Consider the following 12,864-nt stretch of genomic DNA (forward strand, 5'->3'; position numbering starts at 1 on the left):
TATAAATTTGAAGGTTATCCTTATATGTGCTGCAGATTAGTTCCATGGCATCTAACTTAAGAATGTATGGAGGATCATTTTTGAAATAATTTCCTGGAATTTGTATGCTATATTCTGGAGTTACCCATTTCCATGGAGGAATTTCGTTCACAACTGGAGTTATAGCAATGAGTGATATAAACTGGTATTTCTTCTTTGTTTATTTTGTAGAAATTACACAAGATACTATCTGACAGTTTGAAGAACATGTGAGATCTGGATGAGGCTTGCAATTTTAAATGTATTTTAGATCATTTATTAATACATAGTGTCTGATTGGTTGAATATTACATTCAATTTCTAGGGCAACAGTTGATATGGTTTATGGTACTCCGAAAGAAGAGGGTTAAGAAAATTTTTAATTTCAAATGAAATTCAGTCTTAGTCGCTGTCCATTACGTCTCTAGCCTCATTTGAAGAAGTCACATATCTCTCTGCTGCAACATCCATGTTTCTATCATGAAGTGCATTTGTAGGACTCCTACCGCGAGTATTCCTTGAACTTTATCTTCCACGCACACTTCCACGTCCATGTCCTGCAGTCCTTATTATAGGCCCATCCTAATGCTTCAGGTCATCAAAGAAAGAGTGGTGTATGGGTGGGATGAATTCCTATAGCTATTACAAATTGCTCCACTTAGCAAAAGTTATCCTTGTTGGATCACTGTATAGTTGGTCCAGCTCAATGTGTGCAGGCCTTCCACGAAGATGTTTCGAAAAGTCAGCGCTGTAACATGTTACCTCTCTCCATTATGGCAAATGCATTAGTCATAAACAGAAGAAACGCAACAACACTATGTAAACATCGCACTTGTATTAGTTTGCCTCTCGGACAAAACTCTGTATGCATTGTAATACAAGAGTAAGGCCAACATGGAGCAGCACTGACTGGAACTGCATTTATATTAATTTTTTTCTGAACAGAAGTGACGTTAAAGATTTAGAATACACACTTATCTCACTTTTTAAAAACTGTCACTTGTATCACTTTGCTTCTGAGTGCCTCATATGTGATCAGGGTTGCATGTTTACAGTAGTCTACATTAGCGATTCCATCCTGGGTTGTGACAGCCATTTTCTGATCGTGTAAGCGAAGTTTCCAACCAAGGGATAACTGAGAACCAAAGATATAACAAATTGACAAACTTTGAAATAGTTCCGCTAGTTCTCAATATGTGACACTTCTAATGAAACGGGTAAAAATATTGGGGAGAATGGTGATGTAGAGTAAAGGTCAGTAATACTGTGATACGAGTAATATTGTGATATTTCTTTTTGAGAATTTATTTTGTGCGAGAAGGACCGGTTTTGTGCAGCATCTTGTCCACGAACATTCCCTTAATACGTTGACGCAAAAAACCGATCTTCCTCTCGCTCAGTAAAGTTGTAATAAATTCTCAAAAAGAACTATCACAATATTACTGATATCACGCTATTACCAACCTCTATCCTAGATTAGTATAAATTATTCTCATAATTATCAGTCTCAGCGGTTTCACGTTAAACCTAGTGTTTTTTTTACAGTCATTAGGGGATGATGGAATTTTTTATTCTGTAATTTATGTAGTATTGACGACACTGACTGTTACCTTCGCCATCTATTTGTAGAAGTAATAACTAAAAAAAAAACACAGTTTCAAGAACAAATTATCGACCAATATCGATTAGTAAGATTCAGGTACCTTTGAATGCCGGTGCACCTAGAGGGCGGGCCGAATCGCAGTGTGCTGATGTCACGTTAGGTCAAGGGATTGTAATACGCTTTTACGTCGTTCATTTCAGTTCCGTAGTTATTTTCATCGTTCAGTGTGTAGTGATAAGTTTCTTAGAGATCAACACGTGCCGTTACTTCTCGTACCTTAAAATATAATTGCAATGTGTGAATTAAATTATACTGTTATACCACTGAAATTCTAGCCAATGATAGTGTTTACATAAAATAATTAATACATTATAAACAAAATTAAAGAAAACATAAAAATAAAAATTAGACAATTTACGGAAGGAGAACTTTTGAGAGACAATTACAATTTCATCGGAACTGTAAGACAGTTTAGTAGTCATTACGAAATAAAAATAATAAAGGGTACATGCTATCATTAATAAATTACTCGTATCTTTGTTTTTGACATCCCGTTGTTAAGAAGTTTGCTTACACGATCAGAAAGAGTTGTAGGTCAGATAACTTTGAACGTTAGTGTTCACCCAATAATAATAATAATAATAATAATAATAATAATAATAATAATAATAATAATAATAATAATAATAACCCGGAGGTTCACCGCCGCCCTCACATAAACCCGCCATCGGTCCCTATCCTGAGCAAGATCCAGTCTCTACCATCATATTGCACCTCCCTCAACACTCCAGATTCATCCATACGTGCTACATGCCCTGCCCATCTCAAACGTCTGGATATAATGTTCCTAATTATGTCAGATGAAGAATACAATGCGTGCAGTTCTACGTTGTGTAACTTTCTCCATTCCTGTAATTTCGTCCCTCTTAGACTCAAATATTTTCCTAAGCACCTTATTCTCAAATGCCCTTAACATCAGTTCCTCTCTCAAAGTGAGAGTTAAAGTTTCACAACCATACAGAACAACCGATAATATAAGGCGTACTGTAATAATAATAATAATAATAATAATAATAATAATAATAATAATAATTATTATTATTATTATTATTATTATTATTATTATTATTATTATCAGTGGCGCGACAACCCATTAACGAACAAGGCCGAATAGTCCACTACTGGCCCCATGTTCACGTGCCTTAGCAGAAGTGAACGATCATCGAAAGAACTGGGATATTTAGCACGATGTTCCCCCAGCCATTACAGCTGATTTTTCTAACCAGATTTCGCTACCTGTCGTAACTGCACAAATTCTTCACGATTCTGGGCAGGTACCGATTCAAAACACTGCCCGAAATTGTAAGTGAAAATTATTTCCCATAAGAACTCGAACCAGAGCGCATTTCATAATGCAAGTTCTAGGAATTTCTTTTTAATTTCTATCTTTTTTAACAAGTATTATAGAAGTATAACAATATACTACTAGTAGTTTCTTTTACTTTTTTACTTAACAACGAATCTTCTGTCTTTTTTCTCGTAGAGATACATACATTACTCCTTTCCTAGAATTATAAATAAATTATTTATAGCCATTACTCTCATCAATACAAAAGTGTGTTATGCCAATTTATTTCAGGGTAATGAAGCAAACGGATTCTATAAGACTAGTAGTTATTATCCATGTACTTCTTTCCAGGTTCTACATTCATTAAGGTACGTGAACGACCACAAATATTATCAGAAAATACAGGCTCTAAATTTCTAAACTTTTATAAGAAAATGAACTCACAATTGGACAAAAATTACAAGGTACCACAACAAGACTTAATAGAACTTAAATATCTGATAAAAGTATAAGACAGTTTACTAATACTATTTTTCAAACCAGTTTTATCAGAGTATGAAAAAAAATTTGCACTTACATCATTTGGTAACCATAACATTGTTATGGTCTCTGTGACATCTTTAGTATTTTCCCTGCATGTAATAAACACTTATTTCTGAAAAGTAGACTACTCTCAGACATGTAGAGTTGTTTATTTTAATACAATTAACTTTTTATTTGTCCTATATAAAATACTTACTTACTTACTGGCTTTTAAGGAACCCGGAGGTTCATTACCGCCCTCACATAAGTCCACCATCGGTCCCTATCCTGAGCAAGATTAATCCATTCTCTATCATCATATCCCACCTCCCTCAAATCCATTTTAATATTATCTTCTCATCTACGTCTCGGCCTCCCTAAAGGTCTTTTTCCCTCCGGCCTCCCAACTAACATTCTATATGCATTTCTGGATTCGCCCATACGTGCTACATGCCCTGCCCATCTCAAACGTCTGGATTTAATGTACCTAATTATGTCAGGTGAAGAATACAATGCGTGCAGTTCTGTGTTGTGTAACTTTCTCCATTCTCCTGTAACTTCATCCCTCTTAGCCCCAAATATTTTCCTAAGCACCTTATTCTCAAACACCCTTAACCTATGTTCATCTCTCAAAGTGAGAGTCCAAGTTTCACAACTACAAAGAACAACCGGTAATATAACTGTTTTATAAATTCTAATTTTTTAGATTTTTTGACAGCAGACTGGATGATAAAAGCTTCTCAACCGAATAATAACAGGCATTTCCCATATTTATTCTGTGTTTAATTTCCTCTCCAGTATCATTTTTATTTGTTACTGTTGCTCCCAAGATATTTGAACTTCTTCACCTGTTCGAAAGATAAATTTCCAATTTTTATATTTCCATTTTGTACAATATTCTCCTCACGAGGCATAATCATATACTTTGTGTTTTCGGGATTTACTTCCAAACCTATCTCTATACTTTCTTCCAGTAACCTATATAAAATATATTCAATTTACATCATGTTTTGTGACCTAATTTTTCTATTTTCAGAGAAATGGGCATTACTGTAGTCTACCTTTTGCATAAATGCATGTTAAATCAGTGTACAACATTTCAGAATTAATATCTCAAATTGTTGTGGAGCTATGAAATAATATACATAAAATTTTCAAATTTTGGAAAATTTAATTTGGAGTACAAAGTGAATTCTTAAAAATATTATCAGTAATCTTTTTTATACTTTTATGAGATATTTAAGTTCTAATAAGTCTTGTTGTTGTACCACATAATTTTTGTCCAATTGGGGGTTCATTTCCTTATGAAATTTTAGAAACATACAGCCTGCATTTTCTGATAATATTTGTGGTCGTTCATGTACAGGGACATCATTTTATTTTTACTACAATTTTTATTGTACCTGAGTTTTTTAATGTTCTTCACTCCCACCCCTTCTACTAGCAAACTTCCAACCGTTCTCCACACAGAATCGAGGCCGCGTATGCAGTACTGAGTTAGTGAGTATAGTACGTTCCAGAAATATGTTCGCGTTTTCCAGTGACGAAAGAGCTTTCAATATTGAATCATATTTTTGCACAGGTACTGTCGTCCGTTTGCCTACGTCGCATCCCGGTTTCCTCCACCTGCTTCTTTTCGCACCTCTGTAAAGTCTAGTAGCTGGGCTGTCTTAGCTCTTTTCTGAAAACATTAATTTCTGTTAGCAATTGGACGTCTACGTAATATTATTACTTACTTACAAATGGCTTTTAAGGAACCCGAAGATTCATTGCCGCCCTCACATAAGCCCGCCATCGGTCCCTATCCTGTGCAAGATTAATCCAGTCTCTATCATCATATCCCACCTCCCACAAATCCATTTTAATATTATCCTCCCATCTACGTCTCGGCCTCCCCAAAGGTCTTTTTCCCTCCGGTCTCCCAACTAACACTCTATATACATTTCTGGATTCGCCCATACGTGCTACATGCCCTGCCCATCGCAAACGTCTGGATTTAATGTTCCTAATTATGTGAGATGAAGAATACAATGCGTGCAGTTCTGCGTTGTGTAGCTTTCTCCATTCTCCTGTAACTTCATCCCTCTTAGCCCCAAATACTTTCCTAAGCACCTTATTCTCAAACACCCTTAACCTATGTTCCTCTCTCAGAGTGAGAGTCCAAGTTTCACAACCATACAGAACAACCGGTAATATAACCGTAATATTATACCCATACAATTTTTTAAAATAACTTAGGCCTAAATGAAAGGGCCTCGTTAAGTAATTAACAGTCCCGTGATTTCCCACCCCCCTTTCTACGACCCTGCGACAAAACCACTTGAACGGACAGTAGATAGCATTTCTGAGTAATTTTATCTTTTCGGATCGGGCAAAAGTGAAGATTGAATTTACAGTACGTAAGGTACTCTTTTATAGAGTAGGTACAGAATTATTTCAACAAGAGTTACTCGTACGAAGGACGAAACTGGTAATTGGAATTAGGTACAATAGTCTATAGTGCGATAATATGCAAGAAAGAACTGAAACCTGTGTAGAAATGAACGGCCATCATTTTCAAAACTGTGTTTAAATATCCATATTATGATTGTTTTTCAATTTAACTTCATTCTCCATATCGTACGCTAATGTGGTGTAGACAGTATAATGTACACAGCATAATGAATACGTCCGAATGGATAGCTCAGTTCATGAGCAAAAACACTTATTATTAAAACAGTACTGTATTTTGATTAAGCAAAAACCTAATGAAAATTATCAAACTCAAAATCGCGATATTTCCTAGTTTACATAAATGGATGAACTACATTTCTTCCCTCCTATACCTAGTAAAGTGATTTGTTTGTATTTTACGCCAGTATCATCGAACTGCAGTCGTGGAAAGGGGTAGCAAACGGCGTTTCCGGTTCTTAACCGTTTATCCAAAGGTATAGCCAGGTTAATATTAGAAATGTTAGTAAAAATAAAATGATGTCCCTGTACTTATACCCTTAAGGTGATACTAATTTATAGTTTCATGCACCCATCAAAAATTGTATTGCATTAATGTAACACGGTCTGAAATGTTGCTCTACTTTTGCAGAGATCAAGTAGTACGAAGGCATTATCTGTTGCAGGAGCTCTGTGCCTGAAACTATTGAGAGTGGGTGTTCCCTCCTACACGCTTCGAGGGGATATGGCTCTACTTCAGTGCCAGTACGACATGGAGAATGACCGCTTGTATTCTGTCACGTGGTACAAGGACCACGAAGAGTTCTACCGATACGTGCCTAAGTCAAACCCACCGCAGCACAGCTACAGGCTGGAGGGCATCAAAGTGGATGTAAGCCAAGTCTCTTTAATGTTTCAGTATGCAATTCCTCTAAGTTGTGTTCTATTGTTTCTTTTCTACTTGGATAGTGTGTTAAAGGTTTCGCCCCGTGACACAGTCGTAACTCTCAGGCGTGACCCGCGCTGCACAGAACTTATTTAACGCCTCGCCATCGTAAAATCATAAAATGTACAAAGAAAATAAATCGCACACATCTAAACATTCAGCAAGTACGTTGTGTCTTGTGAAGTAATAATGCTGGAACACACAATCTGTGTACACTTTATGAGGGTATTAATCTTGCACTAGAATTACATGCGGTCTCATATTTGGTACTGCATTATTTATACGTTGAAAATGTCTTCGTTTGAAAAAGTTCATGGTGGTAAAAGACAATTTGCAACAAATGGATAAAAAAAATTGATTCCCATAAATGAGAAAAATAAACGCTGGTATGGAAGAATGAGAGAAATAAAGAAAGAAAAAAAGAAAGAACGAAAGATAGAAAGAAAGAAAGAAAGAATGAATGAATGAAAAAAGAAAAGAAGACAAAAAGACAAGAAAAGACATGATAAAACGAGACAAGAAAAATAAAAAGAAAAGGAAGAATGAATGGAAGGAAGAAAGAATGGAAGGAAGAAAGAAAGGAAAAAGAAAGAAGAAAGGATGAATGGATGGAAGAAAGGAAGGAGAAAAGAAAGGAAGAGAGAAAGAAAGAAAGTAAAAAAGATAGAAATAAAGGAAGGAACAAAGAAAGGAAAAAGAAAGAAAGATAGAAATAAAGAAAGAAAAAGGAAAGGAAAGGAAAGGAAAGAAGAACGGAAGGAATGGAGAATAAAAGGAAGGAAGGAAGAAAGAAATGAAGAATAGACGGAAGAAGGAAAGGAAAGAAGAAAGGAAAAAGAAAGATAGAAAGAAAGAAAAAGTAAAGGAAGAACGGAAGGAAGGGAGAATGAAAGGAGGGAAGGAAGAAATGAAAAATAGAAGGAAGAAAGGAAGGAAAAAGAAAGAAGGAAGAATGAAAGGAAGAAAGGAAGGAGGAAGGAAAGGAAAGAAGAGAGGATGGAAGAAAGAAAGAGAAAAAGAAAGGAAAAAGGAAAGGACGGAAGAATAGAAGAAAGGACGGAAAAAAGATAGAAATAAAGGAACAAAGAAAGGATAAAGAAAGAAAGATAGAAATAAAGAAAGAAAAAGGAAAGGAAAGAAGAACGGAAGGAAGGGAGAATAAAAGGAAGGAAGGAAGAAAGAAATGAAGAATAGACGGAAGAAGGAAAGGAAAAAAGAAAGGAAAAAGAAAGATAGAAAGAAAGAAAGAAAGAAAAAGAAAAAGGGAAGGGAGAACGGAAGGAATGGAGATTGAAAGGAGGGTAGAAAGAAATCAAGAATAGACGGAAGAAAGAAAGGAAGGAAGGAAGAAAGGAAGGAAGAAAGAAAGAAGGAAGAAGAAAGAAGGAAGGAAGAAAGAAAGAAGGAAGGAAGGAAAAAAGAAAGAAGGAAGGAAGAATGGAAGGAATAAAGGAAGAAAGAAAGGAAGAGAGAATGGAAGAAAAAGAAAGAAAGAAACAAAGAGAAAAAGAAAGGAAAAAGGAAAGGACGGAAGAATAGAAGAAGAAAGGAAGGAAAAAAGGAAGGAAGAGAGAATGGAAGAAAGAAAGAACGAAATAAAAAAGGAATGAAAAAGAAAGGGAAATAAAGGAAGGAACAAAGAAAGGGAAAAAAAAGATAGAAATAAAAAATAGGAAAAGAAGGAAGAACGGGAGGAAGGAAGAATGAAAGGAAGGAAGAAAGAAATCAAGAATAGACGGAAGAAAGAAAGGAATAAAAAGAAGAAAGGATGAATGGAAGGAAGAAAGGAAGGAGAAGATGAAGGAAGGAAGAAAGAAAGTAAAAAGAAAGATAGAAATAAAGGAAGGAACAAAGAAAGGAAAAAGAAAGAAAGATAGAAATAAAAAAAGAAAAAGGAAAGGAGGGAAGAACGGAAGGAAGGAAGAATGAAAGGAAGGAAGAAAGAAATGAATAGACGGAAGAAGGAGAGGAAAAAAGGAAAAAGAATGATATCAAGGAAGAAAAAAGGAAAGGAAGGAAGAACGGAGGGAAGGGAGAATGAAAGGAGGGATGGAAGAAATAAAGAATAGAAGGAAGAAAGAAAGGAAAAAGAAAGAAGGAGGGATGAAAGGAAGAAAGGAAGGAGGAAAGAAAGGAAAGAAGAGAGAATGGAAGAAAGAAAGAACGAAAAAAGAAATGAAAAAGAAAGATATAAATAAAGAAAGGAAAAAGGAAAGGAAGGAAAAACGGAAGGAAGGAAGAATGAAAGGAAGGAAGAATGAAAGGAAGGATGAATGAAAGGAAGGATGAATGAAAGGAAGGAAGGAAGAATGAAAGGAAGGAAGAATGAAAGGAAGGAAGGAAGAAATGAAGAATAGAAGGAAGAAATGAAGAATAAAAGGAAGAAAAAAGGAAAAAAAGAACCAAGTAAGGAAGAATGGAAGGAGGAAAGAAAGGAAGGAAGAAAGAAAGGAAGGAAGAGACAATGGAAGAAAGAAAGAGATAAAGAAAGAAAGAAAGAAAGAAAGAAAGAAAGGAGAAAGAAGATACAAATGAAGAAAGAAAAAAAGAAAGGAAGGAATAAGAGAAGGAAGGAATAATGAAAGGAAGAACGGAAGGAATGAAGAAAGAAAGAATGAATTGAAAAAGGGAAGAAAAAAGAAAGATAGAAATAAAGAAAGGAAGAAAGAAAAAAGAAGCAAAAGAAAGAAAGTGAAAGAAAAGTAAAAAAGAAAAAGAAAGATAAAAATAAAGAAAAAAAGGAATAAAAGAAAGAAAGGAAATGAAGAAAGAAAGAAAATAAGATTAAAATAAAGAAAGAAAAAAGGAACAAAGAAGAGATGGAAGAAAGATGGACATAAATGAGAGTCACATTTACGTACGACGTAAATTATTGTGCGGACATAATCAGGACATTGTGAGAGACATTATGTATTTTCTTTTCATTCTCTTTACTTTAAGCGACAATCCTTCTCTCACACTTGGGTCATTTTCATTGCTATATTGCGTACATTTGTTCTAAAGTTTCGAGCTATATCTAATAGAACAATATTTGAACTTTCGGTTGTATCCTGGTTTCCCCGATCCTGCAACAAATCATGCTAATTACGCAATATGTACACTAGTTAATAATCTTATTACGTTATCCAAGAACAATTTGTATATTCTAAACGCCGGTATCCTTGTAGTATAAAATTTGATTGGTGGATATAACACTAACGTTTACGTACCGTAAAAGAAGTTGTTAGTTCTGCTTCTCGTGACTCAAGTTTGTTTCTTGGCAAACTTTGAGGATAACTGAATTAATTGCAGTCAGCAAACTTCCTCGACGGTAGCAGCTCCCCAGAGGATAGGAATCCTCCTCCGGAACTTTGCTCTGGATGTACACATCAGAGACAGGTACGCAGGCAAGCAAACGAACATCCCAACTTAGATCTAATATCTCCGGGCAGATGTTGATTTCTTGTATAGGTAGAAGAACAATTGAACATCGGCCTCCAACTATTCCAGAAGAGCAGTAAGAGATGGCTTATACGTTCGGAGTATCAAAATTAAGACACATAATGAAATGTTCTTCCGTTCTAAACTTAATGATATTATACTAATTAACTAAAATATCGTCGGCTTAGATTATAAACCTGCTAACCGCCAAAAAAAGAAAATTTTACAAGGAAAGCAAAACACCAACTTTAAAATAACTCTGAAACTTTAGGACCAAATTCAAAATACAGGTGGCATTTGTACCTGTACTTAGGATTTGGTCCTAAAGTTTCAGAATTAATTTAAACTCAATTTCTTACTTCATTTGTAAGAACTTTTTTTTGGCGGTTATCAGGTTTACACTCTAAGCCGACGATATATGATAATTAATTAAGATCACTGAGGATAATTTTACCTACTTAGTAAAAGGTTGTCTTTGATGTCTTAGTATGTGAAACGTCATTTTCAACACAACAGTAGGAATATCACAACTTAAAAATAAAAAGAGACGTCAGTTTCAGAGAGGCATAAAAATTTTGCATTCGGAAGAATTCTTAATAACTGTCCCGAACTTTTGTTTAGTCTCAAAATTAAAAAAAAATATATAAGTATTTGCGGATGTGAAGAAGTAATGAATGAATAAAACTGATTATCGAGTGTTCCAAAATTTTGATTCTTATTTCACTCAAATATAGAGAAACATTCCGGGATTATAAACTGCTATAATTCTGTCACTGTGTTTTACGAAATTCATACCGGTGTCATTAGAAAGAACAGCTCAAAGAATTTCAGGAAATGCGTAATTGATAATTGGTGACCGAAACAACAGATAGCAGCACAAGAAGAAAGAAAAAAAAACCGTTTCCGCTATTTCGTTTATTATTAAGGCATTGTTGTTTCCAAGGTCCTACGTTCTCGTCTGCGATTTCACCTCTACAAACTGCAATTAGTGCATAAGTTCAAAGCTGATGACCATGAAAAACGACGTGTTTTCTGTGAAAATTTATTGACCCTAATGGCGGATGATGAAGACCTTTCAGCTAAATTCATTTTTAGTGACGAGGCAACGTTCCACGTCAATGGAAAAGTAAACAAGCACAATGTTAGGATTTGGGGGAGGGAGAATCCACATTTCATTTTGGAGGTTGAACGTAACTCCTCTAAGCTAAATGTGTTTTGTGCTGTTTCGAAACGGAAAGTGTATGGCCCATTTTTCTTTCAAGAGAACACTGTCACCGGTATGAGTTATCTTGATATGCTTACCGAGTGGTTGTTTCCACAATTGGAAGAAGGCAACGAATTTCTTTTCCAACAGGATGGAGCACCTCCTCACTCCTAACATTCAGATCATTTAACACAATTTGCTTATATCCAACAATGCCTTAATGACAAGCGAAATACCGGAAACGGCGTTTTTTTTTCTTTCTTCTTGTGCTGCCAGCGAATAGGGATTACAAAGAATGGACACTGAACTGTGTTTTGTTTCTCTGTGCGCCGGCGTTTAGTTCCACTTTCAAGCGCTAGAGGTTAGTGTAATCGAGTATACGCTAAGATAATAATTGATATAGAGTTGAGACACAGGATCCAAACATCGCCTACCTTATTGCATAATCCAGTAACGCTTTGCTTCAAATAAATTCAAGTTAACAGCTTTTCCTTATTTCTCAGTGACAAACTAGTTGTAATAATAATTTTTTATATTTCAGATATAATAAATTATATTATAAAGTAATATAATACATTATAAAATTAAGTATCGAAATCGTTTAATATTTGCATATAAAATAATATAATATAGGTACATGGTTTTACTTCTCGTAAGAGCTTTGTTTTTCCATTTTCGGTGCTATCAGATCATTACATATTTTAATTGTTGTTGGGGTCAACGTCTCAACTCTTATTATAAAGGAACTCTAGACTCTAGACATTACAGTTAATGACGCATTTATTTTTATATTATGGATCCAATTTATTTTATTTGAGTACATAATGTACCTAGATGTATTAATTATATGTGTTATATTTCCGCTCTGTGGATTGCTAGCTGGTGTGATGTCAGCGCCAACCCTAGGGAGAAAGCGGAATCTCACGCTCTAGCTGGCTTGAAGGTCATTGAAATCAGTCCGGCTACATCAAAGGTACCGACGCGAAGTGTCCATACTTAATTACCTATACGCTGGTGCTACCACATGTTGTTTCGATCAACAATTATCAATAATTATCAATTAGCATTTCTTTTAATTGTTTGAGCTGCTCTAATGACACCGGTGTGAATTTCGTAAAACACATAGTGACAGAATTATAGCTGTTTATAACCTCGGAATGTTTCTGCGGACACACTTTGTATTATAATGGCTTAAATCTAATAACTGAGGCTGTTGAAAAGTTAACGTTGTATTTAGTCAAAAGATGGAGAGCAAGTTATTGCTATAGAGATGACTCGTAGATTGTCTCATAAATTATGAAGAAACTACAAGTATAAAAATAATATGTAGAATTGCTGTTTCTTCCAATTTAATCGCTTCACCATTAACTTGG

General features: G+C 35.1%; 1 protein-coding gene across 1 annotated transcript in view; it reads left to right on the forward strand.

Annotated features, from left to right (window-relative positions):
* Nucleotides 1-12,864, forward strand: part of LOC138713678 (uncharacterized) — a 344,968-nt gene that overhangs the window by 181,730 nt on the left and 150,374 nt on the right. Inside the window, exon 3 of the mRNA XM_069845950.1 lies at nt 6,608-6,813. Coding sequence (XP_069702051.1) covers nt 6,608-6,813 — 206 coding nt within the window. The remainder of the gene's footprint in view (nt 1-6,607; nt 6,814-12,864) is intronic.

This window comes from Periplaneta americana, chromosome 14 (genome assembly GCF_040183065.1).
Source record: "Periplaneta americana isolate PAMFEO1 chromosome 14, P.americana_PAMFEO1_priV1, whole genome shotgun sequence".
Lineage (NCBI taxonomy): Eukaryota > Metazoa > Arthropoda > Insecta > Blattodea > Blattidae > Periplaneta > Periplaneta americana.